Below are 17,060 nucleotides of genomic sequence, written 5' to 3' on the forward strand. Positions count from 1 at the left end.
GTGATGTGTTTTTTTACTTTAGTTTTTAACATAGTTTTTGACATTTTTGGAGTATGTCTTAAAAAATTAATTTTATTATAAATTCTTGGCACTATATATGTATAGTGCCAAGAATTTATAATAAAATTAATTTTTTAAGACATACTCCAAAAATGTCAAAAACTATGTTAAAAACTAAACTTAAGTCCTATCTATCAGAGGACAACCAGGAGTTGTAATAATTTCGATAGTTAAAAGTAAAAAAAAAAAAACAAAAAAGGGTTTAAATTAGTATTAAGTTACAAACGTTAAATATTAATCTTAGAGTATTAAGTTACGTTTCTGTTTTATATAAAAACTGTATTTAAGTAACTAATGTCTAAAACAATGAGCGCCTCTCGCCATCAAACGTTACAGTTTGGCGAGGATTCCTGTAAACTGTTAATTATAAGTTTATTTTTTGTGAATAATAAAATAAATAAAATAATAAATATTTAATTTCTGGAATGTTTTAGTACTTTCAACGTGGATACTGTTATTTCGAAAAATATTCCCATTTGATTTTATTGTTACAGTTTAATGGGATAACACAATCAAGAAAAAAAGCCGGCCAAGAGCGTGTCGGGCCACGCTCAGTGTAGGTCTCCGTAATTTTCCGTATTTTTCTCAAAAATTACTAAACCTATCAAGTTGAAAACAATTTTCCTAGAAAGTCTTTATAAAGTTCTACTTTTGTGATTTTTTTCATATTTTTTAAACATATGGTTCAAAAGTTGGAGGGGGGGGGACATACTTTTTTTTCCTTTAGGAGCGATTATTTCCGAAAATATTAATATTATCAAAAAACGATTTGAGTAAACCCTTATTCATTTTTAAATACCTATCCAACAATATATCACACGTTGGGTTTGGAATGAAAAAAAATCAGTCCCCACTTTACATGTAGGGGGAGTACCCTAACAAAACATTTTTTTTTTCACTTTTTATTTTAACACTTTGTCGGCTTGATTGATATACATATTGGTAGCAAATTTCAGCTTTCTAGTGCTAACGGTCACTGAGATTATCCGCGGACGGACGGACGGACGGACGGACGGACAGACAGACAGACAGACAGACAGACAGACAGACAGACAGACAGACAGACAGACAGACAGACAGACAGACAGACAGACAGACAGACATGGCGAAACTATAAGGGTTCCTAGTTGACTACGGAACCCTAAAAAGGGAATCCTCATAGATACTTATCTTGCCCCGGGCAAAATAGTTTATTTGCTGTTATCCCACATGACCTTACTTCAAATAATTCAAATAAATGATGTCAATTGATAACCTATGTTATTTTATTTATTAGGTAAACACTATAGATAAGTATAGGGTGTATTGAGGTAATTTCGAAAGTCACATTATTTCCATCATACTCGTATCAAAATTCTCCTTTCGAAATTACCCGAGCATTTCTGTGTTTCGAAATTACCCCAATACACCCTACAAATGGTTTCTGGCACAGTGTATAATTTAATTGTTTTAACTGTTTACTTGAAATAATTTCAAAAAGAGTAAAATCAGTTACCCTAAATAACAAAAATGTTAAATGCAAAATTAAACTAATAACTGCTGAAATACAAAATCGGTTTATTTGCAGTACTGTTCAAGATCATGAACCAAATTTGATCAGAGTAACCGATAAGGCGGCATAGGACGGATAACAAATTAGTATTGGGCAAAAAGTAATCCCAAATGAATTTGTGCGGAGCGATCCTCACTATATGACGTTGTCGTAAAAATTGCTCAAATAACCAATCGGGTAATTTATAGAGACAAACTCCGCACTTACCTACTAATTTACCGTCAACATTTTACACGTTTGTCGTTTTTGTGTTTGTTTGTCGTTTAAAATAACCCTTGCTCAATCTGTAGCATCAAAAGAGTTGTCAACTTAAATAGCTTGGTCTGGCTCTAATACTGTGTATCAAGCAAATTGGATCACAGTAACCGATAAGGCTATAAGATGGATAACAAGTTGGTATTGGGGCAAAAGTAATCCCAAAGGAATTCGTTCGAAGCGATACTAGCACTGGATGACGTCGTAAAGATTGCGCCGACTGGGGACTCATATTTTTGGAAGTTATACAGTAAGTCACAAGTCAAATGTATGTAGAAGCAAAAGCCAGCTAATAACTGCTCAAATAATAATTTTTAAGAAAAAAAAAACCGCCTTCCTTTGGGGTTCTGGTGATAAATACTTTCAAATGTTGGATTATGTTATCAATTCGTCTGTATATTTTTTAATGTTTGTTATTCGATATCTCCGTCATTTCTGAACTAATTTTGAAATCTGGATGATTCTGTAGTACTTACAGATGAGAATGATTATCAGAACGGAACTTTAACCAGGGGCGGCTCACTCTTCATCAGCAGTTCCACTGCACCAAATGTCACTGTTCTGGACGTAAGTGCATGCTGTTCTTATAAAAATACCAAAGTCACTATAAGTGTGCAGTTCAGATTTGAGGAGTTCCGTTCTGACCATCATCAGCAATTCCACTGCACCAAATATCACTGTTCTGGACGTAAGTGCATGCTGTTCTTATAAAAATACCAAAGCCACTATAAGTGTGCCGTTCAGATGAGGAGTTCCATTCTGACCATCATCAGGAGTTCCACTGCACCAAATGTCACTGTTCCGTACGTAAATGCATACATATGGTGATTTTTGTTTTTAAAGGAACAGCCTTATCAGATTTGAGGAGTTCCCTCGATTTCTCCAGGATCCCATCATCAGAACTGGGTTCTGAGAAAAATGGGACAAATCTTCTTTCTTCATATTCATATTCATATTCATATTCATATTCATATTCATATTCATATTCATATTCATATTCATATTCATATTCATATTCATATTCATATTCATATTCATATTCATATTCATATTCATATTCATATTCATATTCATATTCATATTCATACTCATACTCATATTCATACTCATACTCATACTCATACTCATACTCATACTCATACTCATACTCATACTCATACTCAACGTACTCTTTATTGCTTTATTGCTCTTTATTGCTTTATTGGTTCGGGTTACGGAGGTGGTTTTATCGGAGCCGAAGCCGGAACCGGAGATTATAAATTTGCATTAACGGAACCGAAATCGGAACCGAAACCGAAACCGAAGCCGAAACCGGAACCGGAGATGTATGTTTAAGCCGCGGAGGGAGAGAAATTAGTACCTAATTTTTCTCCCTTCGCCTGCGTCAAGTAATAAAATAAAACAGTGGTATTATTATTTCGTATTTTTAATTGTTAATTAAAAAAGTACCTTCATACAAATCAGTACCTACCTAGGTGTGTAGGTATAGTCTCGACATTATGAAACAGGCATGGGAAATAAAAATGAACACCTTATTGTACGATTGAAATGTTATAGCACAGGTATGTAATACATACATACAAGTCCAAACCTGTTTTCATAGCCAGGCACGCGCCGCGTACTGCGGCCATTAAGTTTCGGTTTCGGTATGACTTTCGCTTGAAATCAATCGGAACCGAAGCCGAAGCCGAAGGTGTGAAATCAACCGAAAGTTTCGGTATATCGGAACCGAAGCCGAAGCTCCGTAACATCCCTACTGTGCTCCCGCTCCCCGCTGTAACAACCACCAGTTACCGGCTGTCAAAAACGCGAACAGTCATTTCACTCATACAAGCATAGTACGCGTTTACCTACACGAGCTTAGACTGTGTGCTAGGAACGCGCCTCTTTCATATATTTGATCGGCTGTGTCCGAGGTATGTTGAAATGTAGTCTGGCTCTGTCGCGCTATTACAGAAAAGCGATATGCAAACTAGCTACTTAATGCTTTTTTTTTATACTACGTCGGTGGCAAACAAGCATACGGCCCGCCTGATGTAGGCGTCCATAGGTTACGGTGACCGCTTCACCGTAACCTATGGACGCCTGCAACTCAAACAGTGTCACATGCGCGTTGCTACCCTATTAGAAACTTGTACATTCCCTTTTGCTGTGTTAAGTACGCAGCAAAAAGGAGTGCACAAGTTCTAAGGAGGGTTCGGGTTGCCGACGACTCAAAGGACAATAGACGGAACAAGTTAGTTCCGTAAGTCCTCCCGTCATCAGCACACCGCACCCTCGTTGAGCTCTGGCAGCCTTACTCACCGGCAGGAACACAACACTATGAGTAGGGTCTAGTGCTATTTGGCTGCGGTCTTCTGTAAGACGGAAGTACTACCCCAGTTGAGCTCTGCTCTAGATTCGAGCGAGACGATATCCGCTGTGCTATGCCCTACCACACAAAGCGGAATATCATTCGCTATGCCCTACCTGCTTACGAAGCGTGTGACTTTCGCTAAGTACCTACCCAAAATAATAGGGATGACGACTACATAAAAAAATGGCATTCTGTTTAGTCCGTCAGTTAGATCATCCAAAAATACTCAACACATATTTTTCGCTTTTTCTAATTAACTAAAAAATACAAAGATATAGAGCATCAACGTTCTGGAGTGGGGGCTTGTGACGTCACTTCTAAGTAAAAATTGTACCTAGGCGTGACGTCACGCAAAACTTCAACGCACTGTACCGTCGTCATTTTTCGTTTACGAGAAAAAAGAAAAAATACGTGTCTAAAATTCTTTGATAATCTAACTGACGGACTAATTAGTTTTTTTTAGTCGTCTCGCCTATTATCTTGTAAAATCGTCTACACGCTCTTTCGTCGCTTTTACAACTTATATCATATCACAATAGGTACGTTTGTGCACATAGGCACTTACTTCATTTTCAGGGTGTGAAGACAAGTTGCCAATCCCTCACGCTGCGTAGCGTATCGTTGTTATCTCTCTCTATCGTATTGGTGCGATTACCGATTAGGTGCGGTTGTGGTGTGATTGCCATGGAGCGCTATCTTTCTTAGCACAAGGGTGAATCCTCGTAAAAGTAACGTTTTAAGTCACGACTTCATTGAATGTTTATTTGAACTACAGCTACAAATGAAAGGATCTACGCATGTATCGGGAAAATAACACTTATTTAGATATAGATTATCACTTGAACTTGCATTGTGAATAAATAGAACATAAAATCGTGACTTATGTTACTCTTGCCACGGATTGACCCACAACGCATAATCCATTTAAAAACGCCTTATGACTCGTTTACGACGACGTCGAGTCGTACTCGCTTATTAATTTATTTTTTAATCTAAAACGTCAATAACTCATGGTAGAGGGTCGGTTACAAACCTTTCACTTCGCTACACTCAGGTAAGAGGGTCGTAGCGTCCTACAGTAATAGACTAAACTAAGGTCCCAAATACATTAACCGCCTTAGAACTCAGGGGTAGGTACAAAATTAATCAATAGCTTTTAGGAGTCTAGCAAGTGCTAGACTCCTAAAAGTACAAGTATATTGCATAAATGAGGCAGTTATTCAACCCAGTATAAAATTGTGTATGTATTTTAGTTGGTGTTACTCTATTTTAAGTTCTTTGTGGCGGTTCGGTTGCGTAAATAAGAGTTTCAATTCAACTTTATCTGTAGGTAATTTACTGGAAGTGCATAAACTAAACTTACACAATCATTAATCTCAGTCGTAGGTATGTGACGCGAATGATATTATGTAGCGCAAAGTGTTCCCAATTATGCCTGAAAAATGTCGGCTCACTGAAATTCTGAAATGTGAGCGCTCAGAACAGGTATGCTCCGAGGCATCGTTTTTCTGTGGGCCTACTGCGAACCACGTTTGAAGTGTTGTCTTCGTGTCAGACTAACGTACAACTTACAAGCTTACAACTGCAACAGAGTGGCATTAGATCGAAAGCGGTCCGCGGTAGGCCCTCAGCAGGCCTAGCCGAAGTGACAATTGTTGACGTTACGATGCGATCGAATCTCAGTTTAGCTCTTTCGCACCACTACAGGAGAGCGATAGGGAGAGGTAGTTACGCTACGAAACGCTTACGAAGGGTAAGCGATTGTGACGTTGGTTAGGTATCCGCCTGGATACCTAACCAACGTCACAATCGCTTGCCTGCCTAGGCAAGTATGGTCGCGCGATAAATGATAAAACATCTGGCCGTCCCTATCGCAGTTACTAATAGTGCGATAGAGACGGCCTGATATTTTATCGTCTATCGCGCGACCATGCCACCCGTGCAGGTCTGTGCCTGCCGCGAATTTCCGGGGTAATAAATTGACTCGATCGTACATCATAAGCATGTTAATTACGCTTTCATGTTTAGCTGCCTGAATTTTCCATTTTTTTCGTGAGTAAATATGTTACTTTGTACTATATTAGAAGAATATTTGTTTTCGGTAGCTGAGGGATGAAATACTTAATGTGCAGGTAATATTCTCTAAAAATATGACAAGCATTTCGCCTTGCCTTGAAATCCTCGGAACGCCAAGGTTTAACTTACTCGCTAAGTTTGTGTTTAAATTCTGCGATGTTTCGCTTGCTCTCGGATATCTAAAAAAAGACAAACAGCTAATCACCTATTATACTAGCCGTATATTTGTAATGTAAATTTAATAACATAATGTCCTGGACTTGACTTCGCTTCGTCTTTTGTAGTAATTTTATTACGGTAGGTAAGGTACGTCCGAACGGAGAAGAGGAAGTTCGAAACGAGTAGCGGGGAAAAGGAGTGTTTTAAATCAACACGAGGTACGAATTTCCTCTTCGCACGTGTATTGTACGACGTTTATCTGTAGCTACATAAGGCCATTTGAAGTTTCGATATAGGCACGTAAAGTACACCTTCTCGCACTAGTGCGATAAAGTAACACCTTTATAAGTATATTGAAATTGTTAGAATGTTGCATAAACATTTTTTTCGAACTATTTAGACCCATTCACTTCTCTGGAACATCTAAAGAAAGAAAGCAATATAAAGGCTATGTAGGCGTTTGCTTTCGTTATACGTTGTTTAATCTTACATTATCTACGTGACTGGGTATTCTTTGTTTATTATTTTCTTTATACGGTTCGTATTAAACCTACCCTTTTCTTTTAAAAGTAAGTATTAAAACAAATACAAACACACACTACTACACATAAAATAAAGGTGACAGCGGTAGCTACAGTTATCAAGAGCAAATGAGTGGCTCGGGGACCGAATAACTTGAATAACACATTCAGTGCCAGCGCGTGCTATTTATTATTCGCTACGAGCGTAGGTTTGGGTAGTGGGGAGATTACAGGGGAAAAACAGCATGTAGAAAAAAGTAAAAGCGGCTGCAAAGCTAGGGTTTCTGTTCTAATGCGTGGCTCTACACATTTTCAGTCGAATGGGCTGGCGTGATTTTGTGTGACGGCGAGTGAACGCTTGCACCTACGCGCTACGTGTTGCTGGAAATAGGTATAACATTTCAAATTCTCACGCTTTGTACGCATATTTAAAGCCAGTTACTTAAATCATGTTATTCGTAATTTATCGCTTTCGACCCGTGCTGTCAGTTAATGTATTTACCTACAGAAAACAGATCACATCCTTTTTAGGGTTCCGTAGTCAACTAGGAACCCTTATAGTTTCGCCATGTCTGTCTGTCCGTCCGTCCGTCCGTCCGTCCGTCCGTCCGTCCGTCCGTCCGCGGATAATCTCAGTAACCGTTAGCACTAGAAAGCTGAAATTTGGTACCAATGTGTATATCAATCACGCCAACAAAGTGCAAAAATAAAAAAATGGAAAAAAATGTTTTATTAGGGTACCCCCCCTACATGAAAAGTGGGGGCTGATATTTTTTTTTATTCCAATCCCAACGTGTGATATATTGTTGGATAGGTATTTAAAAATGAATAAGGGTTTGCTAAGATCGTTTTTTGATAATATTAATATTTTCGGAAATAATCGCTCCTAAAGGAAAAAAAAGTGCGTCCCCCCCCCTCTAACTTTTGAACCATATGTTTAAAAAATATGGAAAAAATCACGAAAGTAGAACTTTATAAAGACTTTCTAGGAAAATTGTTATGAACTTGATAGGTTCAGTAGTTTTTGAGAAAAATACGGAAAACTACGGAACCCTACACTGAGCGTGGCCCGACACGCTCTTGGCCGGTTTTTTTTATATCCATATGAGCAGTTTTAACTTTTAATGTGACGGACTGATACAACTTAGTTATTTCTATCATTTATTTTATTTAAATATAAACTTGCAGTTTAACACTGAAACGTTTATAGGAGTTTGAGAGTAAATTAAATACCTACGACATTAACTTACAGAAAAACACACACATGAAAGACACATTCTTAAAGACATTACAGCTCTACGCGTTTCTTCATTAAACAGTCAAAAGCCATATTTAAACTATAATACGTCACGGCCTGTCAACACAGCGTTCATTACATTACCTGCTTACTTCCAGGCGCGTCACGACATTAACAAGACAATTCTAACTTACACTAATAATATAAGAAGATCTAAAGGATGCCATTCAAATATCGTGCTTTCACAACTTATCATTTATCATAGCTGTATTGGTGAGAACGAGACGATAAATGGCAATTTCAGATATATCGTCCTTATGTGAGTGTATAGTTGGCCTGTAAATGACGTTCGACGTACGAGTAACTACCTAGTTTCGAACACGGGTGTTTTTGTAAGGTATCGTCGGCGGTGTGTTTCGTTGCTCATTAAGATAAAAGGGTCATAAGTATATCATTCACATATCGTACTTGCGCGTAACCGTATTGATGCGAGCGGGACGCATGACAAATGACAACTTTCAGATATACGTTTGAGTTGACCGTTGACTTGTAAGTGACACTCGACATAGTTTCGTACTCGGGTGTACTTTGTAAGTAGTGATGTGCAAGTTGCGGAAACTTTCCAAAAAAATCTTAAATTTCTTGAAAAATTCACGAAGCTTTCACGAAAAATAAAGGGAATTTAAATTTATGAAATGGAAAGATTCCATCCATACAATTGTCCATACAAAGTATGGACAGTTTCCGAAGTTTTCCTATGTGAAAATTTCAGAATTTTGGAAAGTTTCCGTCGGCACATCAGTACTTGTACATCAGCCTTCGCGATGTTTTCCAGTGCTCATTTGACAGGGCTCTCAATATAAAAGGTCATAAATTATAAAGTACAATCACATATATCACTGCTTACATGCTGCTGTATTTACGTAAGCGAGACGCATGATTAAATGACATCTTTCAGATATCGTTCTGATGTCAGTGTACGTCTGAGTTGGCCTGTAAATGACGCTCGACATAAGCAGTTTCGTACTCGGGTGTCCTTGTAAGGTTTCCTTCACGGTGTTTTCCGTTGCTCATTAAGACGAAAGGGGATGAGACGAAAGCCCGGAACTGTTTGTTTTTCTTTCCAGGATATTGCAAATTATATATAAAACTGATGTATTTAAAACGTAGCTGAAGCAATTTTTTTATCGTTGTTGGTAAAAAGGTTTTTCACAGCATGTGTACGTGAACGTTCATTAGATTATCTTCTATCCAGGAGCGTGATGTCTGCGACATAAGTACACAGTTCCTTCCAGGATATTGACATTATGGAAAATATTTTTTTCTCCTTCGGCCGGAAATCATCAAATTTCAGACCGCTGTGCTAAACGAAGTTACCGCATCCCGGCTCCGTCGAACAGAAAAATATTGTCACGCCTACCTTTGTATAGAAACCCGAATCGTCCGCTATCCTCTTAAGGGTAGTTTTGACGTCAAGAATGCCAGAGGCCAGCGAACGTGCTAAAGCAAACAATCGACAATCGTAGGGAGCGGCGCACACGTCATCTAATTTGTGCGGCCGCCGGTTGATTGATAGACCGCCTGTTACGCCGGACGACCTCGTTTGTTCGCCAGACATTGTTTTTCCTGTTATTATTTCCTTCTCTAAACGTTAATGAAAGTTGACTTTTCACTTATCTGTCGAGGGGTGAATAAGTTGATAGGTTGATACGGTTGACCTTTATCGGTTGTTTACTGTAAGCTTGAGTTACTAGGCGTCGCGCTTTCATTATCTTTGAAGCCCGCACGGTGCAAAATATCCGTAATATATATGTACGTACGATAATCATCAATCACGTCTCTCGAGACGTGAGCAGTATTACTGCATATTTAGGAAATGTTCATAGATCGGTAACCGTAGTAATCAAGTGAAACAACCACATTTTACTATTACTTTATTTGTGAAGACAGATTTCATCCTCTGTAATCATGGCCTCCCTAAATACCTAATTGTGATCATAAAACATCTTTAAATAACAATCTTGAACAAAATTTTGAAAAAGAAAACCCCGACTTCCTATTCTGGTAGAAATATTTGTTTAGTGATGGTCTCGGCTCGGTAGCTCAGATGGCAGACTAATTATTGTGGGTTCAAGTCCCAACTAAGAACATTTTTTTCCACTTTTGTTAAACATAGATCAATATTGTGTGTTGCTTATTGCGTTGGTTGTTGGATCCCATATACGCATTTGTCATGTCAATCACAGCAATCATTTTTTACCATCTGCATCTCACGCATTGGCAATATAAAGGAGTAGGAGTATTCCCTGTTCCTCGTCGCGTAGGGAACGCAATGACTATAACATCCAAACAGACGAGTTCCCAGTTGGCGCAATCTTTACGACGACGTCCATGGTACCTAGCCAACAAGTCAACAACAAAATCACTTACGCATAGTAAGCGTTTCGTAGCTAGCTCGCTATCGCTCTTCTGTAGTGTCGCGACAGAGCCAGGCTGCGTTTCGATTGCTGCGTAGTACCAACGATTGTCGCTTCGGCTAGGTCGGCTGTGATAGTATTGGTTCGAACGACTTCCTCCGGGATCCGGAATTACTTTTGGCTAATACCAACTGCTTATCCGTTCTTAGCTTTACCGGTTACTGTGATCCAATTTGGTTGATACACAGTATTCGAGTCAGACCAACCTATTTAAGTTTACAGTTATTTTGATACTGCAGATTGCGCAAGAGTCATTTTAAACGTTACATTTCTATAAAGTTATTACTTAGATAACACAAGGGCCAAGGCATACATTAGGTATGTAAGCCCTTTGTTATAGGGTACGGATACGGACCTTCGTATTTGGAATGCAGGTATAAGTGCAAAGTTTTGAAATGTAGGGTGTTACTGGAGGTAATGACAAGTCAAGACTCAGGGAATTACTGTTCATTTACTTCATTTATTCGAAGACACATAGGGTTTATATACTAGGGTATTTACCTAATTATCAACTACTGTGGGAGTTATCATGATAGTATGTGCTAATATTTCAAAGGTTACGATTGTACTTGATAGCATTAGTCCATGGGCCAGCTGGTCTAATTTTGCCAAACGGTATAATTTGGGGGTACTAAGTTTCCTTTTTACAGCAGTTAGGTAGGCCTATAAGGATGTTAAAAAACCATGATTGCCATCTCAAAATAGTAGCTAAACAAAATGGCCGCCAATCCAAGATGGCGGATATTGAGTTTTAAAAAATCGACCATAACTCCAGAAGTATTGGTCCGATTTCATTTTTATTTCTTTTAAACGAAAGCTCTTTTTCTGTACTTAAATACTTGTCATATTCATTGTTTCGCTAAATTCAACCATTAGTTAGTAATTAACGAAAAATATAAAAAAAATATCTTTTTTTCTAAAACTTTCTGTCAAAAATCATGTTTCTACAAAATACCTTGCATATTCTAATAAATATTTAAATGCAGAAAAATAGTGCCATTAATCACCTTTAATTTGATGTATAAAAGATACATATTTAATTTACAAAAACACATAGAGGCTTAAATTTAAAGCTGCCTTCGTTGAAATTCACCGTTGTGCATACAGTACTAAAAGCTTCAGGTTGGAGTGCATACAGTACTAAAAGATGTGTGCAGTTGGGGTGCATACAGTACTAAAAGATGTTGTAGAGTACAAATATGCTGTTTTTAGTTTATTTTAGCAATTGTACAATTAGAATAATAGTTTATGTTAATAGAACATGATAGTATCCATGAGTTTGTAGATATTCGATAGTACTAGGATAAAATTTGTTTAGATACCATATGTGCAACACACCTCAATGATGAAAATTAAGTATTTAAGTGTACTAGGTATATGACTAACATGTGTCGAGACTGTAGAACCATTAACCTTTTGACCGCCACGGACGGCCACGGTGGTCACCGGAAATTCTTGCCAAGGACGCCAACGATACGGACGCCAAATGAAATAAAATTGGGACTCCGTAATGCCTAATTACGCTCATATATTCGCGAATTCGCAATGCATTTCTGTTGCGATTGTGCCTGGGAGACGGAATACTCCGTCATCATCTTGCGTATAAGGGTTAGATCGTATTCCGGATTGAAAATCGTTCCGCATTCAAGGACTCTCAGATTAGAAAAAAAAAAACCTACGCACGAGCGGGTTAGTGAAGAGCACCTCCAGAATTCGGGCAAACTTTAGAAATGTTCTTTAGTACAGAATTAATAGATATTTCTTACCTATATTTTACCGATTACTAAACAACGAAGCCGTTAAATACCGGATGGACAAACTTTGAGACAAATATCACCGCTTAAAGTAGAGCCAAATATTATTAACATGTATTGTTCGTCATTACCGAACGAAAAACGTTAGAAGACGTTAATAACAGACGTTTTAATTACCTACTCACGTGAGTTGAATTTTCATAAAAGGTGTACCAAAATGTGAATGTTTCTATGCAACCTGCTATTGAATCAGAAGAAAAGTTAGCACCCGTATCGACGAATCTCAATTAGTAGAGAGTAACTCCGGGGTTATGCAATCTGGCCAACTTTTTAAACAGGTAGGCATTTATAAAAGCCTCAATAGGGATGATAGATGTATAAATGTATGCCTCATCTTCGATATGCGGATAACATCGTCATCTTCAAAGAAGCACATGTTCCCCGTCAGGTGCTGGAGGAACTGTATGCCGTCGGTGAGTGTTGGGTTAAAGTAGTTAAACATATAGAGGTATGTACAAATTGAAAGTTACGGCAAGGACAGACTTATCCAAAGCTCCATATTTCAGCCTTTATAACAAGTAACAGAAGATACGTTATCCGGAACAACAAATAAAGGTTGGGTTAAGGAATGCCATAAACGACTAACGGAGGTAAGTCATAATAACAAAATCATCCTTCAATGGACCAAAGGACACAGTGGATGTCGAGGTGATGATGCGGCCTACGAGCTGGCCAGGCAGCTGGGGTCGACTGCCGATTCTCCCGATGTCCTTCAGCAAGGTATGCTCAATATGAAACTACACACAGCACACTGGCAAAACCAGATCAAATGCTGCAGTCAAACAAGCCAAGCCTAGCATCAATGGAAAACTCACAAAGACGCTCCTTCAACTAGGGAAAGTCCGCCTGAGAATGGTAACCAATGTCAGAACAGATCGTAGACTAAGTAGTCTACGATCTGTTCTGACATTGGTTACCATGTGTTTGTTAAGTAACAAACATATTTTCATAACAGATGCTATGAACATTCCCCTGTGACGAGGGTGCCTCTCACCTGGTGATGGAGTGAGCAGAGTGGCTCCATACAGGAAGAAACATCTCGGATCCCCGAGAGACCTCTCCAAAGTTCTCCTACTCAACATTAAAGGTCTAATAGGATTTCTCGAGGAGATAAGCTGGCAGGATTAGCTAAATCCCCCACATCACGCAAAATAGGCACAAAACGTCGAGTTGTGGCGAACCATAACACAATACAGAGACTTGGGTCGGCCTCGCTGCCGGCGGAGATCACACGGAGGACTTGGATGCCTTTTGTAAGCTAAAGGACGTATTAAGGGCAAGGATACCAGTCACTGGAGACCAACATGTTTGATCAGTGTGTAACTGGGTACTTCCCACCGTGACATAAGCTTGCGAGACGTGGACACTAACAATGTACTAAATGAAGAGGCTAAAAGTTGCATAGAGGTATAGAGCACAACACGTTCAGTATGTCTTTCTACGATGGAAGCGAAACGAGATGATGCTGATGCGGCGACGGGTCAGAATTATAAAGATCGTATTGCTACTCTAAAATGGGCTTGGGCCGGGCCAGGGCACGTAAGTCGTGATTGAAGGTGGAATGCCTGCTATAAAAGTTCGAAAAATTAGGAGAAAATTAATCTGTTACCTGTGATCGTCTTGAAGGCTTGATATTGGTGATATTGGCTCTACAATCTACATTAACGGTAATAAGTAATATATTTCTGTGCGTAAATTAAGGTTTATTCGGTAGGTACCTATATCACGTTGTTTAGTAGTCGGATACTCCATAGATTTGCCTTATTAATGCATTATAGTGAATTTCTCAAGACTATTTTTCTTTTGGGGTGTGTTCTTCACCTTTTGTATGCAAGGATTATTTTAACTAAATATAAGTTTTCTCGAACACGGATCAGGGTTAGGCTTAACCTTTTAAACGCCAAATAGTGAAAAAGAATACGTCGTGCCCCGGATACCAGACAGACGTGGATCGCGATTATTTGAGCAAAATTAGGTGTTAAGAAGGCCCGCATGGGTCCCCAATGTAATTGGCAAAACTGATGGCCATGGTTGGCGTCCTTAGGAAGCATTTCCAGCGACGGCCATATCCGCCCATGGTGGTCAAAAGGTTAATGTGATGAGATAGGACCTCAACTATGTCTAGTTTATTTATTTTGTATTATCTCGGTTGGTTGGCGCTGTATCACTAAAGAAATTTTATACAAATAATCAAATATCTAAAACTGTACTTTACCTATGACATATTTTATTATATTCTTAAAGCTAATGGATTTCGGATACTAACATGTTCAGTTCTTTTCTTAATTGTAAGTACAATTGCAGAAATATACTAAAAACAGCATATTAGTAATCTACAACTTCGACCTGAAGCTTTTAGTACTGTATGCACAACGGTGAATTTCAACGAAGACAGAATTAAAATTAAGCCTCTAATGTGTTTTTGTAAATTAAGTCTGTATCTTTTATACATAAAATTAAAGGTAATTAATAGCACTATTTTTCTGCATTTAAATATTTATTAGAATATGCAAGGTATTTTGTAGAAACATGATTTTTGACAAAAAGTCTTAGAAAAAAAGATATTTTTTTTATATTTTTCGTTAATTACTAACTAATGGTTGAATTTATCGAAACAATGAATATAACAAATATTTGAGTACACAAAAAGAGCTTTCGTTTAAAAAAAATAAAAATGAAATCGGACCAATACTTCTGGAGTTGTGGTCGATTTTTTAAAACTCAATATCCGCCATCTTGGATTGGCGGCCATTTTGTTTAGCTACCATTTTGAGATGGCAATCATGGTTTTTTAACATCCTTATAGGCCTACCTAACTGCTGTAAAAAGGAAACTTAGTACCCCCAAATTATACCGACTTCTTCACTGGCCCATGGACTACATATCTTATTGTTGATTTAATGATATTTAAAAGTATATATTTTTCCATTGCACATAGATGTGTGAGTGTATGACGCTGCTATGATTGTGACCTCACTACAGTTTGCCTCACTATTTATAACTGCCTGTGTCTATAAATTAACCGATTTTTTAACCGCCTTCCAAATCTCAAAGGAAGGGGTTATCAAGTCGTCTGTATGTTTTTTATTTTTTTTAATGTTTGTTCCTCGATATCTCCGTCGTTACTAGTAACCTAGACCGATTTTGAAAATTTTTTTTTGATTGAATGTATATGAATATGGATATGGATATGGATATGGATATGGATATGAGTATGAGTATGAGTATGAGTATGAGTATGAGTATGAGTATGAGTATGAGTATGAGTATGAGTATGAGTATGAGTACGAGTACGAGTACGAGTACGAGTACGAATACGAATACGAATACGAATACGAATACGAATACGAATACGAATATGAATATGAATATGAGTATGAGTATGAGTATGAGTATGAGTACGTTAGTACTCTTTATTATACTGTGTGCTTTCGATCATCAATTCGTCACGCAGCGTCAATATTCTGCTAGGCCGGAGATTTCGACACGATGAGTATCAGTGATGCAGAATTAACTCGAAGGGACGTCGTCACTTTTGGTTATATGTGTATATTTAGACAAGATAGGCGACACACTGTCTACTTATTTAGTAATAAACTTACGATTTTTGGCAAAGGCAGAGTACAAAGTAACAAAAGTTAGTCGTGTTCGTGTCTGTAAGGCAATTAAAACATAAAGCATGTACTTATGTTTAAAATACAGGTTCGTAATTGATTTATTTTTTTATAAATCAAAACATCAAAGAGCATCTCTTGAGCATTTATGTATTTTAAGGTTTACGCTCGATTATTAAAATAGGAGTAACGTCTTACTTCTAGGTTTAAGGATATTTCGTTTTAATCATATTTTTATTTAATTATGTCAGTAATCTGACGGCTACGTAATCTAACTCGAAATAAATGGTATCAAAGAAAATAAAGTGCGTGAGCTTTCAGAAGGGCCTTCGGGCCTTTCGGATTTTAGACCGTGTCAGACTACAACTGAATCCGTAAGAAAAATTTAAGTGTCCATTTTACTATTACGCACAACTTAACCGGAAAACCAAAGACCCTTTTGAAATCTCAGGTCTGTAGTTTCTTTGCAGTATTTCTCTTTGATGTGAATTTGTGTTCACAAAGTTCTAAAAAAGAAAAATAAACGAACGTCACCCCCGACCTTAATTTGAAGGGTCTCACCTTGTGAAAAATGACGAGCAAGTCATCGAGTTTCCCGTGCAGGTCGCCACAGACTGTAATCTGACTCGAGATCGAAGTAGTGGCCACGTTGATGTTCGGCAGCCTCTTCAGTACTTGAGTGGCTTCCTTTAGAATCTGTGCCACGTGCTTCGCATGTAGACGGTGCTGGAATGTCGAGTATAGTTCAAATCGATTCTAAAACGATAGAAAGAAAACAATGCAGACAATACAGAAGGAAAAGCTGCAACAAAACAAAAGTAAAAAGAAGGATAAAATAAGTGCATAAATGAGCTTCTAATACTGACATAATACATGCAAATAAAATCTCTGGACATGCATACATGGGGATTCAATCCATAGATTTGCCTTGCCATAGAG

General features: G+C 38.0%; 1 protein-coding gene across 2 annotated transcripts in view; it reads right to left on the reverse strand.

Moving 5' to 3' along the window:
• The window catches only part of LOC125228607 (serine/threonine-protein phosphatase rdgC), a 158,190-nt gene that overhangs the window by 41,668 nt on the left and 99,462 nt on the right, over nt 1-17,060 (reverse strand). The window contains exon 6 of one of the 2 annotated variants that reach the window (XM_048133246.1): nt 16,683-16,849. In XM_048133246.1, coding sequence (XP_047989203.1) covers nt 16,683-16,849 — 167 coding nt within the window. Of the gene's footprint in view, nt 1-16,682; nt 16,879-17,060 lie in introns of both variants that reach the window. The other variant, XM_048133245.1, reaches the window with a different exon arrangement.

Source organism: Leguminivora glycinivorella, chromosome 8 (assembly GCF_023078275.1).
Source record: "Leguminivora glycinivorella isolate SPB_JAAS2020 chromosome 8, LegGlyc_1.1, whole genome shotgun sequence".
Lineage (NCBI taxonomy): Eukaryota > Metazoa > Arthropoda > Insecta > Lepidoptera > Tortricidae > Leguminivora > Leguminivora glycinivorella.